Below are 26,177 nucleotides of genomic sequence, written 5' to 3'. Positions count from 1 at the left end.
GAGATGTGAAAACCCACCGAGGACAGGGAATGCTCAAGAAAACTCTGGACTGCAGTTTAAATAATTTAATTACGATACTACAGGTCTGTCGATTGTAACACAGGGACCACACAGATGCCAAGTGTTAATAACAGGGAAAGCTGTGCGTGAGGGGGAAGTGTGGGAACTCTGTGGAAAATTAGGGTGCCTCCCACCCCCCTCCCCACAACCACGATTTTCCTCACTGTTCCTTTTCAGAGAAGCAGCCGTGGCCCGGAGGCTCCATGGCCATCTAAAGGGCCTCAGTAAACAGTGAGAACAGGGACAGAGCCTGATGGCTGAGCCAACATGGGATCCTTGCTTCCCGCCAGCCACACCATCAGAGAAGACTGCTGGGCACAGGGGTTAAAGACCCCGAAAGAAGAAACAATCCAGAGTTTTATACCCTAACAGGAGAGAGAACGTGGGAAAGCCTGAAGAGCCACAGAACGTGGGAAACTTGGAAGATCCAGAGAATGTGGGAAACCTTGAGGATCCAGAGAAGAATCTAGAAATTGGCCCTTTAATTCATCAGTGAATTACTGAGAGCCTCCTGGGCTGGGAGGACAGGCTTGTCCTCAGGACTGGAATCCAGGCAGGCCCCGAGAGCACTGGGCAGGGAGTGTCAACCCGGGTTGGGGCCTGTGGACACACGTTCCATCCTTTTGGGCCCGACTTCCGGAAAACTCAGAATTCCCTAGCAGCACCAGACTATTGCAGTTCTCCCTGAAAACTTTTCATTTTTTTCTCTTTGAGGAAAGTTCTCCCATACCCCGGCGCTGAGGATGAGTTCGAGCCGGCTCGCTCAGTGGACGGCTGGCTGGACAAAGCTGATGCCCAGTCACCACGGGGCAATCCCCTTGACCCCAAACACCCAGATGTGCCTGCAGAGCAGGTTTCTAAATCCTATAGCCTTCTGTACCCCAACCCTCACAACAGGTAATGAGAGAATTCACCCAGGCCAGGCCCCATATCCAAGCAGGCCCAGCTGCAAGTCAAAAATGGGCGACTCAGATGTCCCAAGAACAAGACCGCTCATCACAAAAAGGCCACCAGACAGCCCAGAAACAGCTTCTCTGATTTCAAGAGGATTCTGACAAACAAAGCACACATGCCTCCGTCAGCAGAAAAAGAAAAATCAATGGAACAGAAAACCAGATCTGCTCAACGGGGCTCAGAGATTCCCAACAGCTTCCAATGCCCCCCGCCCACCCCAAATGCCATTCCCATCCACCCTTTCCTTACCCCAACTGCACCCAGGGCGTAAAACCTAGTCCCAACCCCATACCCCAAACGTCTAATGGCATTTGTAACAACGTAAGTGACGGGTGCAACCCCACGTAAGCTCAGCAGGGCTGGGAAGGGAAGGAGGCAGAAGCCCACGGAAGAGCCAGAAAAGGGAGCTGGGGCAAGACGCGCAGAAAAGTCTGTGGGTGAGTAATGAAGGGAGAAGGTGCCCATCAAAGCCAGGCAGCTCGGGAACGGGTGTGGCTCGGCTTCAGCCCTGGAATAAAACTGTCACCCCCCCCAGATGCATGGTGGCTCACCGAGTCAGGGCTGCCTGCCACCCCACTTCCTTCTTCTTTCGCCTGCTCTGACACACTCCGTGGAGGACACTGCTGGCTGGCAACCAAACTTGACACCTCTGCATCCTGCGGGGCTGCTAGCACGGCTTGGGTTCCCCAAATGTGTCATATAGCCCTCCAGGATGGTGACATTGGGGGAGGAGGGGAATGCACGAGACACAGAGCTGTCCCCCAGACTTGGCAGAAATGACCCGAGCTTCACATCGTCGTCTCATTGTCTGGAGAGATCGAAAGGGCAAGAGGCTGGGCCCCACTCACGGGTGGTAGTTTTACAAGAAGCACGACACTTCAGAACCCAAAGAATGAGCCACAGATCCACCCCACACACCGCTCTCTCTCAACCCAACCCCACCCCAGATCCTAAGCATCTGCATTTGGGAGAAACTGAGGCAGGGGGTGGGGGTGGGGATTGGAGTTTGTTCAGGTGCAGGATGAGGGTGTGAGGCCTCTCTGTCCACCAAAGGACTTGAAAATCACTCAAAAAGTCCCAACCCAATCCCTCACCCCTTCCTTTTTCTCTCCCCCGTCCCTCAATGATGAGGCAGGTTTCCAGCACCAGGGCAGGTTGCGCGCCCAAGGTGGCACAAGGCACCCACCTGCGTCTCCGTGGCAGGTGTCGTCCAGGGGCCCCCTGCCCGAGAAGCCATCCCCGTCGCTGGGCCAGATCTGCCCTGTCTTGCGGACGCCCACGATGGTGGCTTCGGACACCACCACCTGGCCCGGACGCTGCCGCTTGGGGCACTGGGGCGTCGGGGGGCTGCTGCTGTCGAAGGATTGCTGCGAGTTCTGCGACGGCGAGCGGCTCTTGTCCCGGAACAAGCGGTAGGTGGTGGGGCTCGGGGACACGCGGCCGGACTGGCCGGAGGAGAAGTCCTCCTCGCTCGACGTGAGGTTCTCGTTGGAGCTGCAATCCGGGGTGTAGCCGCCCCCGCTGTCCTCGAAGCTGCGGGGGGAGTAGGACCTGCGCGGCCAGGTGAGGCGCCTCTCCTGCTCCGACGCGCTCTGGCTGCGCTGCAGCGCGCCCTTGCCCTCCCCGTCCACCATCATGCCCCCGACGTAGACGCTCTGGTAGGGCTGGTACTCCAGGGGCGGCCAGGGGGGCCTGCTGCCGCCGTTGGCCTGGATCAGATTGTCCTTCAGGAAGCGCGGGTTCAGCTCGGCGTCCTCGTAGTCGCCGTCCGGGCCGCAGCCGCCCTCGGAGGGGCGCGCCCGAGGTGGGGGAGGCCCCGCGCCCTGCAGGGCCTTCTTGCGCTCCATCTGCATGGCCTGGCTGCCCAGGGAGCTGATGCGCTCCGACACCTCTTTGTCGTTGACCTTCACCAGGCCGCGCTCGTGGTGGAACTCGACGTTCACGTAGAAGGGCTTGTCCGCGTCCGCGGCCCCGGGGCCCTGGCGGATCCTCTCGAAGTTGGAGCGCAGCGCCGCCACGCTGGTGCAGGGCGCCCCGCGCTCCCCGCGCTCCTCGCGCTCGGCGGCCCCGGGCCTGCGGGCGCCCGCGGGCCGCGCCTGGCCCGGGAAGCCCTCCCCGTCGGGCCGGGCCTCGGGCTCTTCGGCGGCGGCGGCGGCGTCGGGGGTCGGCGGGGCGCGCCGGAAGCCCCAGCGCTGGCGATCGTAGCTCTTCTTCTCCTTGGCCAGCAGCGTCTGCAGGTAGATCATGCGGAAGCGCTCCTGGTTCACCTCCTGCTCCAGGCGCCGGATGGAGGCCTTGCAGCGCTCCAGCTCCCGCTCGATGTCGCCCACCGAGCGCAGCTCCATGCGCGGCGGCTCCGAGGCCGGGAACTGCGCCCGCCACGCCTCGGCGAAGCCCACCGGGTCCCCCATGGCGGGCCCCCGGCAGTCACCTGCGCCCCGGATCAGGGCCGGCAGGGCGGCGGCCTCGCCAGGCCCGGCCCGGGGCGCCCGGCGGCCCCCATGGCCCGCGCGCTGGTGGCGGCGGCGGTGGCGACGGGCGAACAATGCCCGCCCCTCCCGGGCGGCAGGTGAGGGGCGGGCTCGGCTCCCGGGGCGGGGCGGGGCGCGCGGGGGCGCGCGGCGGGGGCGCGCGGCGGGGGCGCGCGGCGGGGGCGCGCGGGGGGTGGGGTGGGCGCGGGGCCGTGCGCGCCGCTATTGTGCGCGGGGGGCGGCCGGGCCCTCTGCGGCCGCTGCTGTCGCCGCTGCTGTCACCACCTCCCCCCCACCCCGCCCCTACCCGGGCGCCGCAGGAAGGGGAGGGCCGGGGGAGGGGGCGGCAGACCGAGTGGGGCGGGACTCTTAAAGGGGCCGCGCCGCGGGCGCACGCGCGGGGGCGCAGGGAGGCGGTGCGGGGCGCCCTGGAGCACCACCCCCCCACCCCACCCCTCGCGGGTCTTGCGCGCAGGGGGAAACTGAGGCTCTGGCAGCGGTGAATACGGCCGTCCACTTCCCAGTCCAGGGGTTAACCCCTCAACCCCTCAACCCCCCTCAAAAAAGGACAGCCAGACCGGCTGGGTCTGCGGGTCCCCGAGCAGGGACCCTGGATCTTTCGGTCCCCACAGCCCGGCCATTGCACCGGGGCCCCCCAGAGGGGCCCAAGCCAGAGGCCGGGAGGGCCAAGCCGGGCCATCCACGCCAGGGAACCGATCCGAGGAGTGACCCTCCAACGGGGACCCCGCGGGGCTGTGGATCAAAAGACAGCACAGGACAGCCCAGGGAGGGCAGTGGAACAAAAGCCCTTCATCGTACCCCAGAGATCTCGGGGAGTCCGATTGGCTCCAAACACCGAATCGAGCCTGCCAGGGGAGGTGGAAGGGAAGACGGGGTCTGGCAACCCAAGATCTGGGCCCCGTGCCTGCCTGCCCGTCCCTCTCCGCGCCTGGGTTTCCCGGGCACGGAAATGAGAACAATACCTGCCTGGCAGGGCCACTTTGTCCCCGCGGGGACGGGAGGGGTGATCACGTCTTCCTCCCCTTTCCAGGGCCTCCCAGAGCAGCCTCCCCCCCAGCCCCCCACAACTCCTCAGCCAACCCTCTCAGGCTGTGTGACCTTGAGGCCTCCCTGTCCGTCTCTGGGCCTCAGCTTTGCGTCCATTTGCCAAATGTTGCCAGAGCCGTGTGCAAAGCAAACATACAACACGCCTGGATAAGTGGCGGGTGGGGGAATGGTGGGGAACCCCTCAGGGCCCGACTTCCAGGCTGGGTCCTCTTTGCGCAGCTCCCTGCTGCCCTCTGTGGGCCTCCCCTGTGTTCCGCAGTTGTGCTCCGGACAGTGCCACCCCCTCAGACCCAGCCCCTGCCACCCCACGGGCTGGGCCCGTGTACACAGCCGATTTTGCAGGTGAGGAAACTGAGCCTCAAGTGGAGCCCTGACTTAGGAGCCGGCAAACCCACTTTTGGGTGCAGACCCAGAATTGATAGCAGGGACTGGAACAGAAATTTGCACGCCAATGTTCACAGCGGCATCATGCACAATTGCCAAAAGGCAGAAGCAACCCACGTGTCCATCAGCCAATGAATGAACAAAACGTGGTCTAGCCCTGCAGTGGAATACTATTCAGCTGTAAAAAGGAATGGAGTTCTGATAAGCGTGACACAACGAATGAACCTTGAAGACATGGTGAGCGAGGTAAGACAGATATTGCATGATTCCTCTTAACGTGAAATAACTAGGACGTGCAAATTCATACAGAGAGAGAAAGTAGACGGCAGGTCCCCAGGGGCCAGGGTGGGGGTAGGGATTGAGGAGTCCTGCTTAAAGGGTACAAGAGTCTCTGTTTAGGGTGATGGAAAAGTTTTGGCCATGGATGGTGGCAATGGCAGTACGACACTGTAATTAACACCACTGAACGGTACACGAAAGTGGTGAAATAAAAAAATTTAACAATAAATAATCATAAAAAGGAAGTCCTGACCTTACAGGGTCTGGCACACACAGCGGCTCACAAAAAATAACAACTGTCTTACCCAGCAAATATACAGCCGGTTCCCAAACCCCATAACCTGGCCATCGGCAGAGAATCCCAAAAAGCACAAGCTGCTTTCCTTGTGGGCTAGCCGGAGCCCCTCGATTTCCAGAGGAATTTGGGGGCTCATTGGAGACATTATCTTTAACTGACTGGGGAAGATGGGATGCTTTGGAAGTGGGGCGGCTTCCTCTCTCCGTTTGGTGTCCTTTTCTCTGGCTTCCAGGCCCCAACTCCGCCCTCTAGTTCCTACCTAAGCAAACTGATCGCAAAAGCTCTGAAACGGTTTATTTGGGTTTGCAAGCTCCATTCTTTGGCAAAGCTAGTGGCTTGTTACTGGGCCCAAGGACACGTGGAGATAACAGCTCTCTCCCCCACCTTGCCCCAGGAGACAGCCTCTTCTGGCCCCAAGGACACTGTGCTCACAGGCTGTCCCTCCCCTGACAGCATTGGCACCCTGGCTTCTTCTTTCTCGAGTGTCCTTATCACAACTGAGAGCCAGAGACTCTGGGGCAAATGTGGGGTCCCGAACACACATAATGCCCTGTAGCCCCCCATTTGGTGTCTGCCTCTGGCTAGATCTAAACTCCCTGCATATAGAGTTCCATCTGTTTTTCTCTTCAGGGACCCCCCCCAATCCCCCCACCCCACCCCAGCGCTGCTCAGCTGATACTGGCTGCATTTGGGGTGTGCCAGTTTGAAATGGTTTTGTACCCCCAGGAAAAGACTATACTTCCTCTCCACCCTGCTGAGTGGACAGAGGGTGTTCGGTTTGCTAATGCTGCCGTTATGCAAAATCATATGCCAGAAATGATTGACTTTTATAAAGGGGGTTTATTTGGTTACAAATTTACAGTCTGAAGGCCATGAAGATGTCCAGATTAAAGCATCAGCACGAGTATACCTTCACCGAAGGAAGGCCAATGGTGTCCGGGAAACCTCTGTTAGCTGGGAAGGCACGTGGCTGGCATCTGCTGATCCTGGGTTGTGCCCCAGCTCCTCTCTCAGCTCCTGTGTGTTCTTCAGAATGTTATTCTTGGGGTGTTTTGTTCTCTCTTGGCTTCTCCAGAGCAAATTCTAGGCTAGCATCTTCGAAGCATCAGCAAAAGTCTGCTTTCAGGGGCCATCTCCAAAATGTCGCTCTCAGCCGCTCTGAGCTCCTTCTGTCTGCGAGCTCTTTTATAGGACTCCAGTGATGAAATCAAGACCAACTCTGAATGGGTGGGATCCATATCTCAGAAATAATCCAATCAAACGTTTCATTCACAGTTGATTGAGTCACATCTCCATGGAAACAATCAAAGGATTCCAACCTAATCAACACTAATACGTCTGCCCCCACAAGATTGCATTGAAGAACATGGCGTTTTGGGGGACGTAATTCATCCCCGGATGGTTAGTGCAACGCCCCAGCTCTTGTGCATCGCGGCATCCGCACTCCCACCCGTTCAGCCCCTTCCCCGGGGCTGGGGGCTCCCTAGATGTGACTTTTTCCCTCCCCCAAGTCACACAGCCATAGGTGGAGTGCCCCAGGCTATAGCCCAGCACACCTGAGTCCCAGATCTGTGCCCTTGACCTCAGTGCCACCAGGCAGGGTTATCAGATGTGGAATCATGAAAACAAACGGCATTCTGCTTTTGCAGAGCTGCCCCAGGTAGACTTGAAAGCCTTTTCTTACTCCTGCCCTGCCGGGACCCCGATCCCCACCTGCTTTGAGGGACCAAGCACCTGTCACCCATCACCTGTCACTGTCATACCCAGGGCCTGACAGCTCCAGGGAGTTCTGGACAAGATCAGAAAACCGGGGCGATCAATATAGCTGTTTGGTGGCCATGCCCGCTGGTGCTGAGCTGGATGGCATCCTGCTGGGGCACCTCTGCCAGGCCTGCTGGCCCCAGCCCGGGGACAAGCTGGTCCTCGCTGGAGCCACCGGCCAGGGGTTTGGGATGAGGGAGGGTAAGGGCCTTTCCTTCTGGGCCTGGGCCTAGGACCTTTAGGTCCTTCCTGCTGTGTGACCATGCTCAGGTGTCTCACCCTCTCTGGGCCTCAGCCTGGCTCTCCCGGGCTGACTTAGCCTCAGCTGCTGCTTCTGTAAAGGAGGTTCAGCGCCAGTTCCTGGGGTCCCCGGGAGGATTAAAGAATCCCAGTGCATCACAGCTGTGGTCCATGGTGACAGCCACCAGGGCGAGTCACCATGAGCCTGTGCCACGGCCCCTCTCCTTCATGCATCAGCCAAAGCCTCCTTGGTCTCCCAGGCCTGGGACACGGGCACCTCCTGCCTGGCAGCCCCACAGCCCCTCAGCTCGCCCCTGCCATCCCGTTCTGTGATCCTTGATCAGACCATCTTCCTTCTGCACCAAACCGGGTACAGAGACCCCACTCTCTCCGCCGGCTACTCTGTCTCCCCAGCACCTGGCACAGAAGCTGGGGTCTCGTTGTTTTATTAAGTTGAATGAGAACTTTTAGCTCAGGGGTTCTGGGCACAAGCCAAGCTTAGGGCAGGCGCTAGTAAAGGGCTGATTTTGTGCCAGCTGCAGGGACGTGCCTTGCAGCAAGGGGTGAGCCCACTGCACAGCTGAGGGGGGGACACAGGGGGTGCATTTGGGTCCAGCCATGCAGGGTGGTGGGAAGGAGACAGGGAGGCCCAAGGGACAGGAGCCCAGCAGTCGCCTCTGTCCCCACAACGGGCAGGAGCTTGGGCAGATGGCTGGGTGGGGGGGTGGGGGGGGCTCTGAAAGCTAGTGGGTGCCGGGGCGGCGACTTCCAGAAAGTTCTGTGCTGTCTGGAAGGAGGTGACTGAGCCTGCCAACACACTCCCTTGGGGGAAGCCGGGACATCTGGGAGGTGACACAGGGAGGCCACAGCAGACGGCAGGGGAGCCTGGGAGCTGGGGGAGGGTGTCTCCTTTCAGGGTGGGGCCCGAAGCCTCGGGGTGCAGGCCCAGTGACTCTCCAAGCGCCCTTTCTCCCTCTGAGCCCCCTCCCCTGGGCTGGGGTGTTCTTCTGAAAGCCCCCCCAGGCCGAGCCGTCTCTCGTCCCTCCCCACCCTGGGCCACTGCGTTGCCATGTCCCCTCCCCAGCCCCCACGGACCTGGAATCCCCTGCCTCAACCCCCAGCTTTTCCAGGGGCCCAGGGCGGACAGGGTGGGGGAGAGCTGCCCCCCGTCCCGGCCTGATCCTGGGGTCCTACATGGGGGAGGAGAATGCAGAGGGCCAGGCCGGGCCAGAAAGGGGGCTCGAGGCAAGCCGAGTGCTCGGACGTGTGAATTTGACGGAGGCGCTCAGTGCATTATTTCACTTTTTGGGGTCCTTCGGGGGCAGGGCTGGCCTGCGCGGTCTTGGGGGGTTTCCCACCCGACCCCCCCACACTGGACTGTGAGTTGAAAGGGCCCCCCACCCCACTCTCAGGCCCCCTCTTCCCTCTGATCACCCCAAAGCAGGAGGCCTGGGACTGGGTGACATAAGAGGCCCCCAGGGGGACCCCGAGGAGGGCTGGGTGTTTTTGGGGCCCTGCAAATAAACCCCCCTTAGGGTCATCACTCTGGGTTGCAGGGTGCTGGGACCACCTGACTGGGGAGCCCCAGGGGGCTCAGACCCCAAGCTGGTGTGGGGGACAGAGGCAGAGGAGGGGCCGGGAAGGAGGGTGCTTGGCCACCTCCCGCCACTTCACCTGAGCCTTGGTTTCCCCATCTGTTAGATGGGGCAAGGGGCTCACGGGGCCCACCCTGCAGGGTTGGACATGATACAATGAGCTTCTCAGTCTGCTTTGCTGAGCACAGGACATGGCACTGCAAATGCTCCATAAATGGGGGCTCCCGGGGGGCACCCCACTCCTGCACGGCCCCTGCTTTTGGGAATGCTGGCCAGAGTGTCCGCTGCAAGTGGGGTCCAAGCTCTTGGGGGTGCCTGCCAGAGCCGGGGGTATCCCCAGCTCTGCCTCACCCCCCACCCCACCCCCGGCCCTCGCTCTCACGTCCCTAACGCGGACTGTACTTTAGGGGACCCCGTGTTCTCACCCCTAATGGAGGCCCCTCCCATGTGACTGGGCTTGGCCCACTGGGACCCCTGGCACACCCCCATGCCCTCAACCTAATTCTTTCCTGGGCCCAAGCCTCTCCACCTTGCATGCTCTCCTTTCCTGGACATGTCCCGTTTTCATCCAGAACTTTCCGTCACTGGCTCCTGCCAAGGACAGAACTCACCCTCGAGTCCAAACCGCCCTCGCTGATCAGGTGCCCGCGACCATCTTGGCCACCAAGGAGAGCCAGGCTCGGCCCTGTCCCCAGCCCCAGGTGCTTGTTGCTAACTTTTGAGCTGCTCGGAGAGAATGTCTTCGTTGATTTGTCCCACTGAAGTGACACACAGCGTCAGCGAGGCACCCCGAAGGGATTCTGATGGTGAAAAACAAGCGAGGGTCTTGCGTTTCACTCGGCCGGTGGTGGGGCCGGCCCTGGGTGCTGATTCTCCCCTTCTCCTGGGCCGAAGAATAAAATCGGGAGGCACTGGCCGTGTCCACCAGGGCCTGTGGGCACCAGAAGGCACAGCAGAGCGGACAGGACATGGAGAGTTTAATATGTGGCCGATGACAGAGCTCGTAGGCGTTCATGGTGGTGCCAATAACCGCAGGGCACTGTTACCCACCACAAAGCCTCCGTCCTGGCCCCGAGGGGGCCCTTCCACACTCTGGAGATGAGACGAGCTGCGGGCAGAGCTTTCTGCATTGGGCAGCAAACCCCATCTTCATTAATGCACCCCGAAGGCTGCGTCCAGCGGATCAGGCCCAGACGACAGGCTGCAGAGAGGGGCCCGGCAAAGCCTCTTTGGGGAATCCTCGGTGTGCCAGGCTCTGTCCCCAAGGATGGGCACCGCGGCACCATCGGTAGAGCCGGCAGCCGGACGCGCCCTGAAACGTCCTGCATCTGGGGTGAGTTCAACGCCTGATGACACAGCTGGACAGAGGAAAACCAGGTGGCAGTGACACCAGGTGGCACTTGACGTCCATTTAGGTGTGTGCTGTGGGGAGACAGTTCTGGCTAAACAGCGAAGCAGCCAGCCGGCGGCCATGAGGCTACACACGCAGAGGAAGAATCCGGAAGAAACTGTGCCAACCCGTAATCTCCAGAAGTGCCGCTCTCTGCGGGGTGGACAATGACGTGCCCTTTGCATCTTAGATATCTGTACAGATCGATTTTTTTGGTTTTGTTTGTTTTTTATGATAGCCAAGGAATTCTTTTAGTGTTTTATATGAAAAATTGTGTTTTATGCGAGGAGTTAAAAAAATCCAGTGACGGGGGAGTAAACAGAAGATGCCGGCGTCCTTCCCTGGCTGGTATCTGGCGCTGGCGATGTGGTGATGAGTGCCCGCTGAGCCCCTGCGGGGTGCCAGGCGCCACCCAGGGCTCACCAAGTGGGTGGCTGCCCGTGGGAAGCTGGCTCCTAAGAGAAGTGGGTGGGGGGCACCAGATGTACCCCTGCTGGTGGCCCGACGGGAGAGGCTGGAGTGTGTGGGCAAAAGCCCAGGGCTCCAGAAGGGTGGGCGGGCAGGGGCCAGCGAGCCATGGGGGGGAGGCAGTGTGACGGGCATGGCGGGTGGGTGCTTTGGGCTGGGGAGAGAAGGGTGAGGGGTTCCTGCCCATTCTGGGGGTGCAGGAGGAAGTGGTGGCGAGGGGGAACATGCTAGACTGCGGAGGGGTCTCTACTGTCCTCCAGGGTGTGGGGATGCCGTTACACAGCTCCTGAGGGACGTGCTGAACACCTTCTTGTCCCTTCTTGGACAGGCCAATGTCCACGGAGGCCACGCGTAGGCCCCCCCAGCACCGGGTTTCCGTGGCCAGTGGCTGGCTGGGCAGTGTTGGGGTGCAGGAGAGCTGTGGCGAGCCGCCCTCAGGGTGGCCTGTGGTCTTTTCCGGCAGCATGGCCGGGGCGAAGTCCGTCTGGACGGGATGGAGGCCCCGCCTCGCCCGCTGCCTGGAGTACAGGGCTCTGGGGATGGCGGCGGTACCAAAAGGGGGGCCTGCGAGACCCTCCAGTCCATTCTCCTCCAGAGGGCTGCCCGGTTCACCCCGCGAGGCAGGGATCGGGGTCCCCGAGGCCCAGAAGTGCAGGTTCTCTCTGACAACAGCAAACGCCCGAGGTGGGGATGGCAGCTGGGTTGTCCCTCGGTGCTGATGCCAACAAGCCCCGATTGCCCGTGGGAGGTGACGGGGAGGCCTCTGAGACCACTTCCGGGACGGCTGGACCATTGCTGTCTGCTGTGGGTGGGGGGGTCCTGGGGGTCCCGTTTGCCACCCTAGTCCTGAGGTCCCTCGTGTCTGACGAACAAGCAGGTGGGGGACTGGCCTTCCGGACGGTCAGGGCAGCGCCCCCAGACTGGGCAGTGGGGGACCCCCCAGCCCCAGGCAGTCGGGGGGCCTTTCCGGGCTGAGCCCTGGGGCCCCGGCACGGTGGGTGGATGGAGGGGGGCAGACGGGGTGCTTTGATCATCCCTCCACGGTCACGGGAGCCATGACGCGGAGCCCAGCTAGCAGCAGTGCAAGCCGGGGGGCCTCTTGCTCTCCTGGATCTCAGGGGGGCTCCCCGCCATTTCTGTAAGGAGAGAAAAGTACCTTGGTGTCCCTTTGCCCCTCTAGTGACTTCCCGAGACCCCAGGCCCATCCTTGGAGGCCTCAGTGGCCCTGGTACAGGTCAAGAGGACCTGGAGACATCCCAGGGCTGGGGCGGGGTGGGGTGGAACAGAGCTTGCAAAGCCCTGGACTCGAGGGCTTGGACACCCCCACAGGACCCCGGGAGGAGGCCGAGGAGAACCAGGCAGGTGTCCCAGCGGGCAGTGGGCCAGGGAGGCTACAGCCACAGCAGGGGTGACAGAGGAAGGACAGCCCAGGGTTGATGGGAAGTTGGGGGTCATGACCCGCTCCCCCCAGCCCCGGCCGGCCTGCCCTTACGCACGGATGAGGCCCCCGTCGCCGAGCTGTGGCTGGGCGCTGCTCCTTCTCTCCAGGTCCTGCAGCACAGACTGCTCGAATGCCAGGGCGGCGACACGGCTGAAAAACGCCTTCACATTCTCCCCTGTGGGTCCGGGGGTGACGAGGTGACCCCGGCCTGCCTCTGTCCTCATACGCGGACGCGTCCCCAACAGCCACAGTGACCACAGAGGAGGCCGTGGCCCTGCCCAGCCATGCCCACACATCCCGGGCGGCGGGGACACGCTCACGGCCTGGGCATCCTGCCCGGCCACCTCACCCAGCAGCTCCCTCACGTCCCTGGGCCTAAGTTTTCCCGGCATCCAGCCGCCCATCCCGTGGCCAACTGCTTCTGGGCACCTGCTCAAGGCCAGGCCAGGCGCCGGGATGGGCAGAGGGCAGGACGGACGCAGGCCTACTCTGGTGGAACTTTCCAGACCCTGAGCAAGGGGTGGCTGTAAGGCTGACAGGAAACCACCACCCCCTCGGCACGCTCCAGAGCCCAGAGCACCCTCCCCAGGGAGGAGGCGGCCGCCCATCATGGGCAGGGCTGGGTTCCAGTCCCCAACACAGACACTGCCCTTGTGCAGTTAACAGCCTGCACAGCTGTCCACGGCAGCCCTGCATGGCCCGGCAAGCTCTCAGTGAACATGGCTGTTACCCCGATAAAGGAGGGCAGGTTCTCTAGGGGCACCACGGACGCGGTTGGGAATCAGCCACGGGGGCTGTGCCGGGCTGTTGGATGTCACTGTCCCCCACAGTTCCTGCCCCAATGGACCTGCCGCCACCACGCCCATCCCTGGCTGCAGCTCACTCGCTGGGACAAGGATTACTGGGCCCGATTCTCTGGGACTTACTATATGCCAAACATCTCGTTTCCCCAACAGCCTGAGTTTTTAAGAGTATTTTTTTTTTTTGCTCCTCTACATTTTCTAGTTTTTCTTCAAACACGTATGACTTTGGTTATTTAAAATATGTTTTTTTCCCTTACAAATAAATTGAAAGGGGCAGCACCACCCCACTTCCCAGATGGGGAAACCGAGGCTCCGCAGCCTTGGGCCTCTTGCCCGGGGTGGGTAAGCGGTGGTCCGCGCTGAGAGCAGTTTGAGGGCTCGCCGGGTGGGGTGTGGAGGGGTAGGGCTGGGTGGTCATTGGCCACGTGGCAGCACCGTGGCGACACCCGGGGAAGGGGCTGGGAGCCCCCAGTTTCTGAGCCGTCTTGGCCCCACATGCCAGCCCGGCTGGTTCCTCCCTCAGAATCTTGGAACTGGCCTCCCGGGTGGCTGCGAGGGCTGCCATTTTCCCACCCACGGGCCGGGCCCCCGTTCTCCTTCTCAGCGACAGGCTCACGGCTGTCAGGCAGGGGTCACCCTGCAGGGCCGGGCAGGCCTGATCCCCACGTGCCCCACAGCACGCCAGCCCTGCGCCCCCGACTCACCCGTCTTGGCTGAAACTGACCAGTACTCGGCCTGCAACTCTCCGGCCAGGCGCACGGCCTCCGCTTCGGCCTGCTCACACGCCGCCCCTGACTGGGAGACAAATGGGTGACACCCCAGGGCCCCCGGCTCTCAGCTCTGAGGCCTGTGCATCTCAGCCGGCCGCTCCCTGCCACGTCAGTGCCCCCCACCCTCCTTGGCAAGTGTTTCCCAGCTCCGGTCTGCTCACCAGGAGGTCCTTCTTGGTCCCCACCAGGAAGACAGAACTGGAACCCGGTTCATTCTCCCTCAGAGCCTCCTGCAGCCACTGCCTGCAATGCACAGAGGGAGACCCGGCTGGGACACCCCCACCCACCCCGAAAAAGCCGAGGAAGACAGGGGCACCCCTGTGTTCTCCTGAAGGACCTTGGGTGAGCCCCCCCCCACTCTTCAGCCATCAACTGGATCACCACCCTCGGCCTTGCCGGTTTGGAAGATGCCGGATGTGAGGCTTTGGACAAGAACCAGCAGCAGAGGCAGCAAGGCCTCCCAGCACTGGGCACGTTGGCGGCCGTCTCCGCCAGAGCCTGCCCAAGACAGCAAATGCCCACTCGTGTCCCCCTAGCCGGGACCGGCCATGTCATTTGCAAGGCCCAATGCCAAATGTTTCGAGGTTTAAGTTTGTTTTGAGATTTAAGAGTCTCAAGATCAGCATGAAACCAAGTGCAGCCCTTCCGGATGCTTCCGAGCGCCACGCTGACTGGGCCGCTGTTGCGAAGGATGGGGCGGCAACTAGACAGCCAGGTCCAAACGAGCCGGGCCAGTCACTGGCACTGCCCTGGGAGGGGTCAGCCCCATGCTGTCTGAGTTTGGGGAGCCCCCTCCGGGCAGTTTCCCGAGCCCTGGGTGGGCTGCCGAGTTCTGGACTTGCCTGGTGTGCTCCAGAGTCTGGATGTCGCCAAGGTCAAAGGCCGTGATGATCACTGGACAGAAGGGGAAAGGCCGATAGGGGGTGTGATGGGTGGGGGGCACCCCACCAGCTGCCCCTCGGCCCCACCCCGTCCCAGAGGCCCAGTCTCCGTGTGGATTCAGGGGGCAGCTGAGCTGGGCGTGGGGCTGGTGGGCTCGGGCATCAGAGAACCCTGTGTGGGAAACTCTGCTCTGCCGCTTCCAGTCAAGGGAGCTCAAGCGGAGGCTGAGAGCCTCAGTTTCCCCAAATGGAAAGTGGTGAGAATCATGCCCTCCACCTCTCGGGGCCTCTGTGAGCATCTAGATGTCTTCCCTGCTCTTAGCCCAGGGCCTGGGGTGGGCAGATCTGCACTTCACAGCACCCAGCGTTCCCCTCGGGAGACACCTTGCGAGAGATGGGGCCGAGGACCCCACATGGCAGACATTCTAGACTGTTCTCTACTGCCCATGGGGTGTGAGGCTGGCTGCCCCCTGCCCCCCGAAGGGAGAGGGGCTCATAAAAGAGGACACCCACGATGACGGCAGCCCAGTCACTGCCCGTGGAGCCGTGCCAGGTGCCCCACATGCCAACCAAGGTGGGTCTCATCCAAGGATGGAGAGGCCCGGAAAGGCCCAGAAAGCCGTCAGGGGTGGGAGGCCACGGGCAGGGCAGAACTGGAGCTCCAGAGCCTGGCTGAGGTTTGTCTCCTGTTTCTACCTTAATGAAAATACTGTGATTTTTACACCACTGCTGAGGGGACATAAATGAGTCTGGTTTGGGGGACTTTGACAGTACTCTCCCTTGTCCCACGGAAACCCCTTTTTGTCGTCTTCCGGGGGCCAAGTGAGGAGTGAGCCCAGTGCCCGGGCCGCCCTTGGCCTTGGAGGGGAGGGCACCCATGGGACCCCGCCTTGGGGGGTGTCGTCCTCCCGGGGTCTGCGGGAGTGGACTCTGCTCCCCCAGGCTGGGGTCTCTGGGCACAGCCGCCCCTCTCTGAGCTGAAACATGGGGCTGAGTGCGGGCCTGGCCTGGGTGTCTTCTCAGGGGTCCTCAGAGGCTCCTGCTGCGGGCAGTGGGGGGCCCGCCAATGCCCGGCCACTCACCCTGTGCGCCCCGGTAGTAAGCGGACGCGATGCACTTGAACTTCTCCTGGCCGGCCGTATCCCAGCTGTGCAGAGGGAGAGAGAGGGAAGAAAATGGAGGCAGTGGGTTAAGCAAGATTCTGAGGTCTGAGTGACAGGCTCCATGGGGGCCTGGGTTTCAGGACGTGCCTGCTGCACTGTCCACTGTCCCTGCCCCCCAGATCCTCCTGATCCCTTCCTGGGGTGCCCCATGGTGCAGAGGAGTGAGGGCTGGGGGCTGCGGGGGGTTGGCATCAGCATTTCTGCAGCCTGAGTGAATGGAGTCGCTGCTCAACCCCTTCCGTGACAGCCGGTGATGGGGACTGACTGTAGCCTGTCACCTGCTCGTGTGGGACTGGGCACATCGTTTTGCCTCCAGTGCCCTGGCTGGAGGGGACACTTGTCACCCAGGGAGGGGCTGGAGTAGGTCTACCAGGGACTTGTTAGCTCTGGCTCTCTGGGGCAGTGGCTTCGTGGAAGAGAAGGCCGGGATCGATGGGTGATGTCCACCATGGGGACAGGACAGAAGATGGGGAAGTGTAGGCCGAGATCTGCTGGCCCTGTTTTAGACCAAGTCAGGAGATGGTGGAGGGAAGGAGCTATGTGGGAGAGTGAGGGGGAGACCCCGCAGGAGAATTGGGGGGTGGGGGGTTGAGCTGGAGGCAGGTCTGAGGCGAGGGAAGGTGAGTGCAAGAGCAGGTAGCGTGCAGCCACGGTGGGAAAAGGAGGAGGCCTGGGGAGAGACTCTGGGCTGTACTAGTGGAAAGGAAGATGGAGGGACGGAAACCAGCTGGCCACTGAGAGGCGGAGGTAGAGGGGCAGGGAAGCAGACAGACAGACAGAGGCAGAGGGAAAGAGGGAGCAGGAGGAGGCCATGGTCTGAGGAGGAGAAGGAGCTGTCAGGCCTGAGGGAGGGCGTGGGGACATGTGGCCTCACCCCTGGGGCCCTCCCCAAGTGGCTGAGACAACTGCCCCAAATCAGGGAGTGTCCGGGGATTTGGGGAACAGGGGGAACCCCGATTTCATGTCCAATGGGTCCTCGCTGAGTGCCCTGGGACACAGTCGACCATCTGCTCTCTGTGGGAAGCCCCCCTACCCAGGAGCCAGGCGAGACAGGGCACTCCCCAACAGCAACTCACATCTGGAGGCCGTAGGGGACCCCGGCGATCTCAAAGCGCTCGATTTCGAAGTCCACCCCGATGGTGGCCTTGTAGTCGCGGTCAAACACATTCTTGCAAAACCTGGGGGAAAGCAGGAAGCCACCGGAGAGGCCCCTTACAGAACCATCCGCGGAAGCTTCGCTCCTGGCAGCGAGAAGCTGGAGGTGATGAAAAGGGCACCCACGGGGGGCACTGAGGAGGAAACGGTGGCCTGGGGGTGCCAGGGGGCCGGGCCCTGAGATCAGGGTAGGGGAAGTGAGGATGCAGGACCCGGAAGGCAAACGATGCCAGTGAGAAACAGCGAAAGAAAAAATTTGGCTGCCTCTGTGTGCCAGAAAGGCTGCGGGTGTGTGAGCTGGGTGCCTAGTCTCCCCGATTCTCTGGCACATCCCCCCACCGCCCTCTCTGGCTCCCACTGGGCTGGGGCAGTGAGGGTCTCGGCAGCCACGCTCTAGCGTTGTCGTGGCCCCGGGGGCCGAGGACCCCGCTGGGTGGTCACCTGTGGATGAGGCTGGTTTTCCCCACGTAGAGATCGCCAACGACCACCACTTTGGAGAGCTTGAGCCTGTGGGAAAGATGTCCATGCTGCGTCCCCGGCCATAAGTAGGTCCTTCTACCTGCACACTCTCACATCTGGACCCTGGGTGGCCACCCTGGCTGAGATACTGTCCCCCACCCCACTGTCTCCCACCGGCTTAGCCAAAGTCCCCATCTTGGGATTAGAAACGGGGATGGTGAGAGGTGGTGTCCTGGGCTGGGGTTGGGGGAGCAGAGGGAGGAGCCCAAGGAGCCGGGGGTGGTAGCCAAGGGCCAGGGGTCCGTCTGAGCTGGGGTGGGGGGAGCCCGGAGCTTGGCTGACCAGATCCGAGCTGGGTGCAGGAAGCTGGGGCACCGGGGGCACCTCTGCTTCTGAGAAAGGCCACGACCCTTTGCACGACCCCCAGGGCTGGATGCTGTGGGGAATTCCAGCTCCTCGCAAGTACGCACTCCCCTGGCCAGGATGCCACCATTACCCGCTCACAGAGGGTCACCAAGGCCGAGGGGCGTGACATAGACAGGGCAATCGGCTCTGAGGTCCTTGGGCAGCAGCCAGCACCCTCGCTCTGCCCAGGTGCCCTGAAGCCCTGGCAGTACCATTTCCAGGCCCCGTTGTCACCCGGGTGGCCTGGCCTGCACGTCACTTCGCCATGTCCGCAGGGACAGCGGCTGAGTCCACCCTGCTTCCAGGCGGCCATCAGGTTCTGGAACAGGGAGGCCCTGATTCCACTTCTCGGATGGAGGGGTAAAGGCACCGCGAGGCGGTGTGGCGGAGACCCCCTGTGACTCAGTTTCCCCACCGCCCAGCACTGCTGGGAGGGATCCAGGAGGGTAAGCTGTGGGAGGCCTCATCCCTGACCACGGTACTCCGAAATCGGTGGCCAGGATCTCCTCCCATGGCCACTTCGGCCATCCTGACCCGAGTCTCTCTTTGGGTGGCCTTGGCTTTGCCACCTGCAGGGCACCCGTGAGCTCAGCCGGCTCCCAGAGCAGACCGTGAGCTCCTGGGCATGAAGACGCAAGAGCAGCCCTGTCCCATTTGCTAGAAGGAGTGACTGTCGTGAGACCCCTGTGCCCGGCTGGGACAGGTGTGGGGATGGAAGGGACAAAGAACACACAGCCCCTGGCTCGAGGATTACAGCTGGTGAAGGACACTGTGCCGGTTTGGATGTATTATGTCCCCCAAAACGCCATTATCGTTGATGCAATCTTGTGGGGGCAGATTGATTAATCTTTTTGATTACGGTGGGACCTTTTGATTGGATGTTTCCATGGAGTTATGACCCACCCAGCAGTGGGTGATGACTTTGATTGGATAATTTCAATGGAGGTGTTAACCCATCCATTTAGGGTGGGTCTGAATTAAATCACTGGAGCCATATTAATGAGCTGACAAAGAGAAGGAACTCAGAGCAACTGAGGGTGACATTTTCAAGAGGAGCTGCAGCTAAGAGAGGACAAAATGCCCCAAGAGCAACATTTTGGAGGATGCCATTTTGAAATGCAACCTGGGAGTGAGCAGACACCAGCCACGTGCCTTCCCAGCGAGCAGAGGTTTTCCGGACGCCATTGGCCATCCTCCAGTGAAGGTACCCAGTTGTCGATGCCTTACCTTGGACACTTTATGGCCTTAAGACTGTAACTTTGTAACCAAATAAACCCCCTTTATAAAAGCCAATCCATTTCTGGTATTTTGCACAATGGCAGCATTAGCAAACTGGAACAGACAGGCAAACTGCAATGCCATGGGGTATGGCCTTGGGGTACAGGAACACACAGGACGGACGCCCACCCAGCCCGGACAGCGGGGCGGTGGTAGTGGGGTGCTCAGAGGAAGCTTCCAGAACACTCGACACTAATGCTCATAGCAGAAGAGAAAGCAGCAAGCGAAGGGAGCAAGGAAAACTCAAACTGTGGCCTCAGGCTGCAAAATCACATTTATGACTTCCAGAGTGCACGGAAGTTTGTTCCACATGGTGGAAGTGTCTCAAGGAAAGCCTGATTAAAAAAACCCAGTTGTTTTCTGGCCTGTACTACTGGGCAGCACTAGCCGGAAGTCTTTCACTGGTTCATTCCTTAATTCACGCCGTCATCTGTTTGCTTGTTGCCTCTGGCGGGCTCCCTCCACTGCCACCCCCCACCAGCCCCAGGGTGGCACTCACCCGACGGTCCCCGTGTTCCTGAGCTGGCAGGCCGCGCTGACCTGCCCGTGAAAGTGCTCCTTGAGCTGCAGGCAGGCGTCAGGCGTGTACCACTGCAGGGACAGACGGACAGACAGACGGGCACATCATCCTACCAAGATGCAGCTCCGTCGCCCAAGTTGGGCAGTGGAGTGACCGCGGATTCCCAGCCTACCCTCTGTCCTTCCCTCCCAAGTTCCAAGTTCAACCTCATTATGCTTTCCCTGACCCCTCGGTCACGTCCATCATCTGTCTCATCAGTGGCCTTGAGACTCTGGGGTCTTGTGAGGCTGGAAGGGCAGCCACGGTGGCCCGTGCCAGACGCCGGGGCCCAGGGCAGGGACTCAGAGAACTGTCTTGTCCCTGCCTATAAAACCTCAGGGTCTCGGGGTTCGTAAATGAGATGATGTGTATAAAGCCGTCAGCACAGGGCTGGCTGGCACATAGTAAATGCTCAATAAACGTGTGTGGCTATTTAAGATGTGGCGCCACTCACTGTGCATTCATTTTGTGATCGGAAAAAGAGATTAAACGAGCTAAAGATGACCATTGTTTCTTGCTGTCCGTTTATCAAAGGCTGAGAAAGGACGTGGCGAGGATGTGGGGAGAGGGCTCTGCTGTGGACGATGAGGGCCCCCCACCCCACCGCGGTTCCCCTCCCCCAGGCTCCTCCTGCCCCTCACCCCCAGATGTCTTGCACGTGCTCAGCCAGCAAGGTGGGCTCCACCTGGGCTCACCTGTGCCCTCTGGGATTGAGGCAGCAGGGACAGTGAAGGAGCAAAGAACCTCAGTTTCCTCATCTGCAAAGTGGGGATCCTCACAGCACTACCTATTAATGTGGCCCTTGGGGGACTAAGTGGGAAAACAGGTGCACAGCTTAGCTACGAGGCCCACAATTGCGCAGAAGGGTGGTAGCTACCTCGTGAAAAAGCTGGCTGTGGAGAAAATCCAACTTCTTATTGATTTCCATGACAGCTTCAAGCTAGAGGCTGGCCCAGACACTGTGGTCATTGGGGGAAAATCACACCATTCTGAACCGGCTGGAGAAGGGCAGTAAGGAAGGCTTGGCGAGGAAACTGAGGCACATGGAGTAAAGGGAAGGACTTGCCCCAGCAGAGCTCTGCTGTCTGAGACTTCCAGGATCAAAGGAATTTCTCATGTTTGAAGCACAGGACGAATTTGGCCAGCAGCGGCCCTTGACCCCTGACTCCCACCGCCAGCTGGACTGGCTCTGCCTTGTCCAGCTGTGTGATGTCAAGCAACCCTCCTTACTTCTCTGAGCCTTGCCGTTCTACTCTGTATATGGAGTCCGTGATGGCTAATTTCATGTGTCAACTTGACTAGGTTATGGTATCTGGTTGTTTGATCAAGCAGACACCAGCCTGATTGTTACTGGGAGGATATTTCCTAGATGGATTTGCATCTACAAACAGCCGATTGCATCTACTGCTGATTGCATCTACAATCAACAAAAGAGTGCGCTCTCAGCAATGTGGGGAGTCTCCTCATCCAATCACTTAAAGGTCTTAAAAGCCAGAATTGAGGATTTCAGAAGTTGGAAAGAAGTTCAGTCAACCAGCTGCCCCTGGGGATTTTCCAGGCACCAGAATCAACTTTATCAGTTTCCAGCTTTTGGCTTGCCTTATGGGATTTGAACTTGCTGACCCCCACAGTTATATATATACACATATATCCTTCCAGTTCTTTTTCCCTGGAGAACCCTGACTAACAGACAGTCCTCATCCGATGAGACCCGGTCAGGCTTCCCTTCCTTTTGGTTCATTAAACACCAGTCGCCATCATCCCTGGTTTCCACCGTGAAGTTCCTTGGAGAAAGCCTGGGCCTCTGTTGTGGTTGAAAACCCTGGGGGAATTGCCCATGAATCCAAAGCACCAAGGCTTTCTCTGTGGGCTCTACGATGTGTTTCGAGAAGGAACTTTAGGGGGGATGGCAAAAAGGGGGAAGGAAAAATAACTATGGACTAGATCTAGCAAGAGCCTACAGCCCACCCCTTCGTCTTTACCAGTATGGACACAGACTTCTCCTTCCCAAGCTTCACGGAGGCAACCACCAATAGCAGAGTCTTACGTATCCTGCCAGAGATACCTCATGCACACATAAACACATGCATTTTGTTTCTTCCCCCTTCTTTTTTTTTTGCACGCATGGGAGGGTGCTGCACACACTGTCCCATTCCCTGCAGGTTTACTTCACCTGTGCAGTGCCCCATTCGTCCTCATGCCTTTTGCCATTTACCCAGCCCCGTCTTGGGCGGCATCTCCGCTGTGCCTGCCCCTCTGCTCTTACAAATGCTTGCACCATACCTGGCCTCGTGGACAACCTGCACGTGGGCCAGGATACCTGCAGGATGGATTCCTAGAAATGGAATGGCTGGGTGGGAAGGCAGGGGCATTTGCAAGGCTGTTCTGCTTTGCATGCCCTGCAACCATCAACATTAGATTTCAGGGCAGACAGCAGAGGGCTGTGGGTTTTCTACAGGAGCTGAAGAGAAAACGGTAAGGGGGAGAGCCCTGGATTTGGGAGTAAGAAATACGATTGGAACAACCGTGACTGACGACTACTGCAAAGGGATCTCCTCCCACCATGAACAGGTATCCAATGTGGGAGGCGCTGCCCTCGTGAACAGAGGCTCTGAGAGGTTGAGTAAGTTGTCCTCGGTCACACAGCTTCATGGGGGAGCTGGGATTCACACCCAGAATTGCCTGATGGCAAAGCCTGAGCCCTCGCCCCTCTGCGGCCTGGCCTCCGCGTTAATGTGCCAGGCTGTCTTGGACAAGCCAATGCCAAGTCTCCAGGCTGCTCAAGGAAATCTGGTAAGTCCCTGATTTACCTGCTTTGTTTGCAGGTGGTGGGTGCACGCTGGGGGAAAGCTGGGTGGAGAGGAGGGGTCAGGGGAGCTGGGCCGGCACATAAAGGGCTGGGCTAATGATGTCTACCTTAGGGAAGCTGGCGATGACACGGTCCCGGCTCACGGGGGGCCCCAACGGCGGCAGGGAGGACCTCATCCTTCCAGAGCGCTGCGGACCCAACCAGGGGAAAGGGAGTTAGGGGGGCGCGCCCGCGATCGTCTGCATCAGCTTTAAAAGCAGATGCAAAGGACAGAGGTCGTCGGGACCAGGGAGCCAGGCGGCCTCTCCCAACCTGCAGGCGGCCCCTATGACGCGGGGGTCGGAAGACCCCGGTCTGCCCTTGACAGGTGAGCCCAGGCAGGGGTCCCCGTTCCGGCTCCCAGGCTTTTCCCCGGAACCCCCCTCGCCCCCGGTGGTCGCTGAGCCCCCCGATCCGACCTGGGTCTCCTCCAGGACCCGCCTGGGCCTGGCCCGGCGTGGGCGCTCGGGAAAACGAGGAGGCCGAGAAAGGGACGCCGCGGCGCCCTCGCGACCCCGGGGCTCCGGGACCGGCTCGCGCTGGCGATGGGCCGAGGGTCGGACTCACCAGCCACGGCTGCGGAGGCTGCAGCGCCCGTGCAAGCGCGGCCGGCGGCAGCGGTCACCATGACAACCAGGGTCACGCGAGACCCGCGGCGTCGGGCGGGGCCCGGCGGCTCGGGGGCGGGGCCTGCCCAGGCGATCTCCATGGCAACGAGAGGCTGGCCTCGGAGGCCCGAACCGGACCAATCCAGCAGTCCGGGAGCGGCGTCTGGGCGGGGCCTACCCAGGTGATCACCATGGCAACGGCGCCAGACGACTTCCGCAGTAAGGGAGCGGCGTCTGGGCGGGGCCACCAGCGGAGAGACTCGCGCAAGCGTCAGCGCGCCGAAGCACCATGGCAACGAAGGCGTGGCCGGATCTGCCCGCGGTGGGTGGGCCCGGGGAGGCCTGGGGGTGGAGCCTGGACTGCAGGGGCGGAGTCTGGCCCGGACTGACCGCGGGGAAACGCTCCCACGTGGTCCCCGCTTCAAGCCACGTGGCGGTGGCTCAAACCCGTGAGATTTATACCGAGCCTTTAAATATCTATTTTCATCACATTAAATACAGTTCGTGCTGGTTATCTAAATAGTTCGAGTTTCTCTTTATATGTTGTACTGAGGGATCTCCTTTCTCTCACACCCAGCATTTGATACATCAGTAACTGCTGTCGGTTCTGCTTTCACAATTTGTCCAGAACCTCCTCTCTCCTCCCCTCTTCCACTGGCATCGTCCTGATCCAGGACACCCTCTTCTCTTCCCTTCTCGTCTTCCTGCTTCCACCCCTTGCTGCGCCCATTCTGTGCCCAACTCAGCAGCCCCAGTAAGTCGCAAAATCATGCCAGACCTGGTTCCAAACCCTTCCATGCCTCCTTATTTCTCTGTCATTAGTAAAGTCTTTACACTGGGCCAGAAGGCCCCACGTGGTGGCCCGTTTCCTCTCCTGCTCCCCCCCACCCCGTTTTCCACTGGTCTCCTTGTAGTTCCCCCAAAATGCCAGACACTGGAGGGTTTGCACCGGCTGCTCCCTGTTCTGGCTTGCTCTTTCCCCCAGATGCCCACCAAGCTTCTGTTTCCTAAAGCTGACTTGAAATGCAATATACCAGAAACGGACTGGCTTCTAACAATGGGGATTTATCAGATTACAAATTTGCAGCTCTAAGGCCATTGAAAATGTCCCGATTATGGCATCAACAGGACAATACTTTCTGTGATGACAGGTTACTGGCAAGCTTCGGCTCCTCTGTCAGATAGCAAGCCACGTGCTGATGTCGGCAAGTCCTTCTCTCCTGGGTTTTGTTGCTTTCAGCTTCTGGCTGCTCCCTCTCTCAGCTTCTCTGGGTGCTTCTCTGAATCTCCTCTCTCAGCTTCTCTGTGTGTTTTATCCTCCTATAAAGGACTCCAGGAAGAGGATTAAGATCCACCTTGAATGACGTGGGTCACATCTCAATTGAAATAACCTAATCAAAAGGTCCCACCACAATAAGTCTGGACCCACAGGAATGGATTGATGATCTTTTGTGGGGTACATAAAACCTCCAAACTACCACAGCTCCCTCCCTCCCCTTCTTCATTCTGCTCGAATGTTACCTCTCCATGAGGCCTCCTCTTGCCATCCTGTTGTGGGTTGAATTACGTCCCCCCAAAAGATATGATGAAGCCCTAAACCCCAGTACCTCAGAACACCATATTTGGAAATACAGTCTTTGGAGATGTAATTAGCTACATCAAAATGAGGTCATAATGGAATAGGATAGGTCTTTAATCCAATATAAACCAGTGTCCTTATAAAAGGAGAATAGACACAGTGGACCATGTGAAGATGAAGAGTTTGGAGTTACATAGCTACAAGCCATGGCACATCTAGGAGTGCCAATTACAGCCAGAAGCTAACAAGAGGCAGGGAAACCTGCTCCCCTAGCACCTTCAGAAACAGCATGACTCTGTTCCAGTTTGCTAATGCTGCTGTTATGCAAAATACCAGAAATGGACTGGCTTTTATAAATGGGGTTTATTTGGTTACAAAGTTACGGTCTTTTAAGGCCATAAAGTGTCCAAGGTAAGGCATCAACAGTAGTGCACCCTCACAGAAGAATGGCCAATGGCATCTGGAACACCTCTGTTAGCTGGGAAGGCACATGGCTGGCATCTTCTTCCTTTGTTCCCAGGTTGTGTTTCAAAATGACTTTCTCCCAGGACACTTCTCTCTAGGCATCTGGGGGTGTTCTCTTAGTTTCTCTGGAGCAAACTTTGTTGTAGCAAAAGTGTACTTTCAACGGCCGTCTTCAAAATGTGTCCCTCAGCTGCAGCTCTGCGTTCCTTCTGTTTGTCAGCTCTTTTGTATGGCTCCAGTGATTTAATTCAAACCTACTCTGAATGGGTGGGGTAACACCTCCATGGAAACTATCCAATCAAAGGTCTCACCCACAGTTGATTGAGTCACATCTCCATGGAAACACTTAGACAAAGGGTTCCAACCTAATCAACACTGAAACATCTGCCTCCACGAGAATGCTTCAAAGAACATGGTGTTTTGGGGGACATAATACGTCCGAACCAGCACACTCTGCTGACACCTTGATTTCAGACTTCTGGACTTCAAAACCGTGAGAGAATAAATCGCTGTTGAGTAAAGCCACCCAGTGTGTGGTCTTTATAGCAGCCGTAGGAAACTGATACACGTTCTACTTACAATTACATCATCCTCCCAAACCCTCATTTTGCTGTCTTTCCCCAAACACCGTTTTCTAACATATTATCTGTTCCAGTTTGCTAATGCTGCCCTTTTGCAAAACACCAGAAATGGATTGGTTTTTATAAAGGGGGTTTATTGGGTTACAAAGTTACAGTCTTAAGGCCATAAAGTGTCCAAGGTAAGGCATCAGCAACAGGGTAACTTTGCTGAAGG

The 26,177-nt window shown here is 59.3% G+C and overlaps 3 protein-coding genes across 5 annotated transcripts in view; 1 reads left to right on the top strand and 2 right to left on the bottom strand.

The window, feature by feature from the left end:
* The window catches only part of BCR (BCR activator of RhoGEF and GTPase), a 141,061-nt gene extending 137,460 nt beyond the window's left edge, over positions 1-3,601 (bottom strand). The window contains exon 1 of the mRNA XM_037823508.1: positions 2,201-3,601. Coding sequence (XP_037679436.1) covers positions 2,201-3,425 — 1,225 coding nt within the window. The 5' untranslated portion in view covers positions 3,426-3,601. The remainder of the gene's footprint in view (positions 1-2,200) is intronic.
* Positions 3,602-11,961: 8,360 nt separating this feature from the next.
* RAB36 (RAB36, member RAS oncogene family) lies at positions 11,962-23,349 on the bottom strand. Of its 3 annotated transcripts, none has more exons than XM_037823629.1 (11): positions 23,298-23,349; positions 22,799-22,879; positions 19,823-19,914; positions 17,623-17,688; positions 17,103-17,204; positions 15,946-16,010; positions 14,825-14,876; positions 14,144-14,225; positions 13,917-14,007; positions 12,465-12,584; positions 11,962-12,104 (listed from the first exon to the last, which is right to left on the bottom strand). In XM_037823629.1, exons 2-11 carry the CDS (start codon positions 22,865-22,867, stop codon positions 12,040-12,042), a joined length of 804 nt encoding a protein of 267 aa, XP_037679557.1. In that variant the 5' UTR covers positions 22,868-22,879; positions 23,298-23,349; the 3' UTR covers positions 11,962-12,039. The 3 variants fall into 3 exon arrangements, with proteins under 3 accessions (XP_037679557.1, XP_037679556.1, XP_037679558.1); XM_037823628.1 differs by having other exon boundaries at positions 23,150-23,336; XM_037823630.1 differs by having other exon boundaries at positions 12,006-12,104; positions 12,461-12,584; positions 23,150-23,336.
* On the top strand, positions 22,126-23,783 carry LOC119524919 (collagen alpha-1(I) chain-like). The gene is made up of 3 exons (XM_037823631.1): positions 22,126-22,675; positions 22,804-23,058; positions 23,165-23,783. The coding sequence occupies exons 2-3, from the start codon at positions 23,019-23,021 to the stop codon at positions 23,725-23,727; spliced, it is 603 nt and encodes a 200-aa protein (XP_037679559.1). The 5' UTR covers positions 22,126-22,675; positions 22,804-23,018; the 3' UTR covers positions 23,728-23,783.
* Positions 23,784-26,177: the final 2,394 nt, after the last annotated feature.

This window comes from Choloepus didactylus (assembly GCF_015220235.1).
Source record: "Choloepus didactylus isolate mChoDid1 chromosome 23 unlocalized genomic scaffold, mChoDid1.pri SUPER_23_unloc1, whole genome shotgun sequence".
In the NCBI taxonomy this organism is placed as follows: domain Eukaryota; kingdom Metazoa; phylum Chordata; class Mammalia; order Pilosa; family Megalonychidae; genus Choloepus; species Choloepus didactylus.
The sequence above is the reverse complement of the archived record's forward strand: the minus strand, read 5'-3'. Positions and strand labels throughout refer to the sequence as shown.

Excerpts from the sequence above, each read along its gene's own strand:
- LOC119524919 (XM_037823631.1), top strand. The coding sequence starts at position 23,019 with ATGACGCGGGGGTCGGAAGACCCCGGTCTGCCCTTGACAG. Across the intron at positions 23,059-23,164 it reads CCCCGGTCTGCCCTTGACAG|GACCCGCCTGGGCCTGGCCC; the intron begins GTGAGCCCAGGC and ends GGTCTCCTCCAG.
- RAB36 (XM_037823629.1), bottom strand. The coding sequence starts at position 22,867 with ATGAGGTCCTCCCTGCCGCCGTTGGGGCCCCCCGTGAGCCGGGACCGT. Across the intron at positions 14,226-14,824 it reads CAGACTCTGGAGCACACCAG|GCAGTGGCTGCAGGAGGCTC; the intron begins GCAAGTCCAGAA and ends TGTGCATTGCAG. Across the intron at positions 12,585-13,916 it reads GTCAGTTTCAGCCAAGACGG|GGGAGAATGTGAAGGCGTTT; the intron begins GTGAGTCGGGGG and ends CCGGACCCACAG.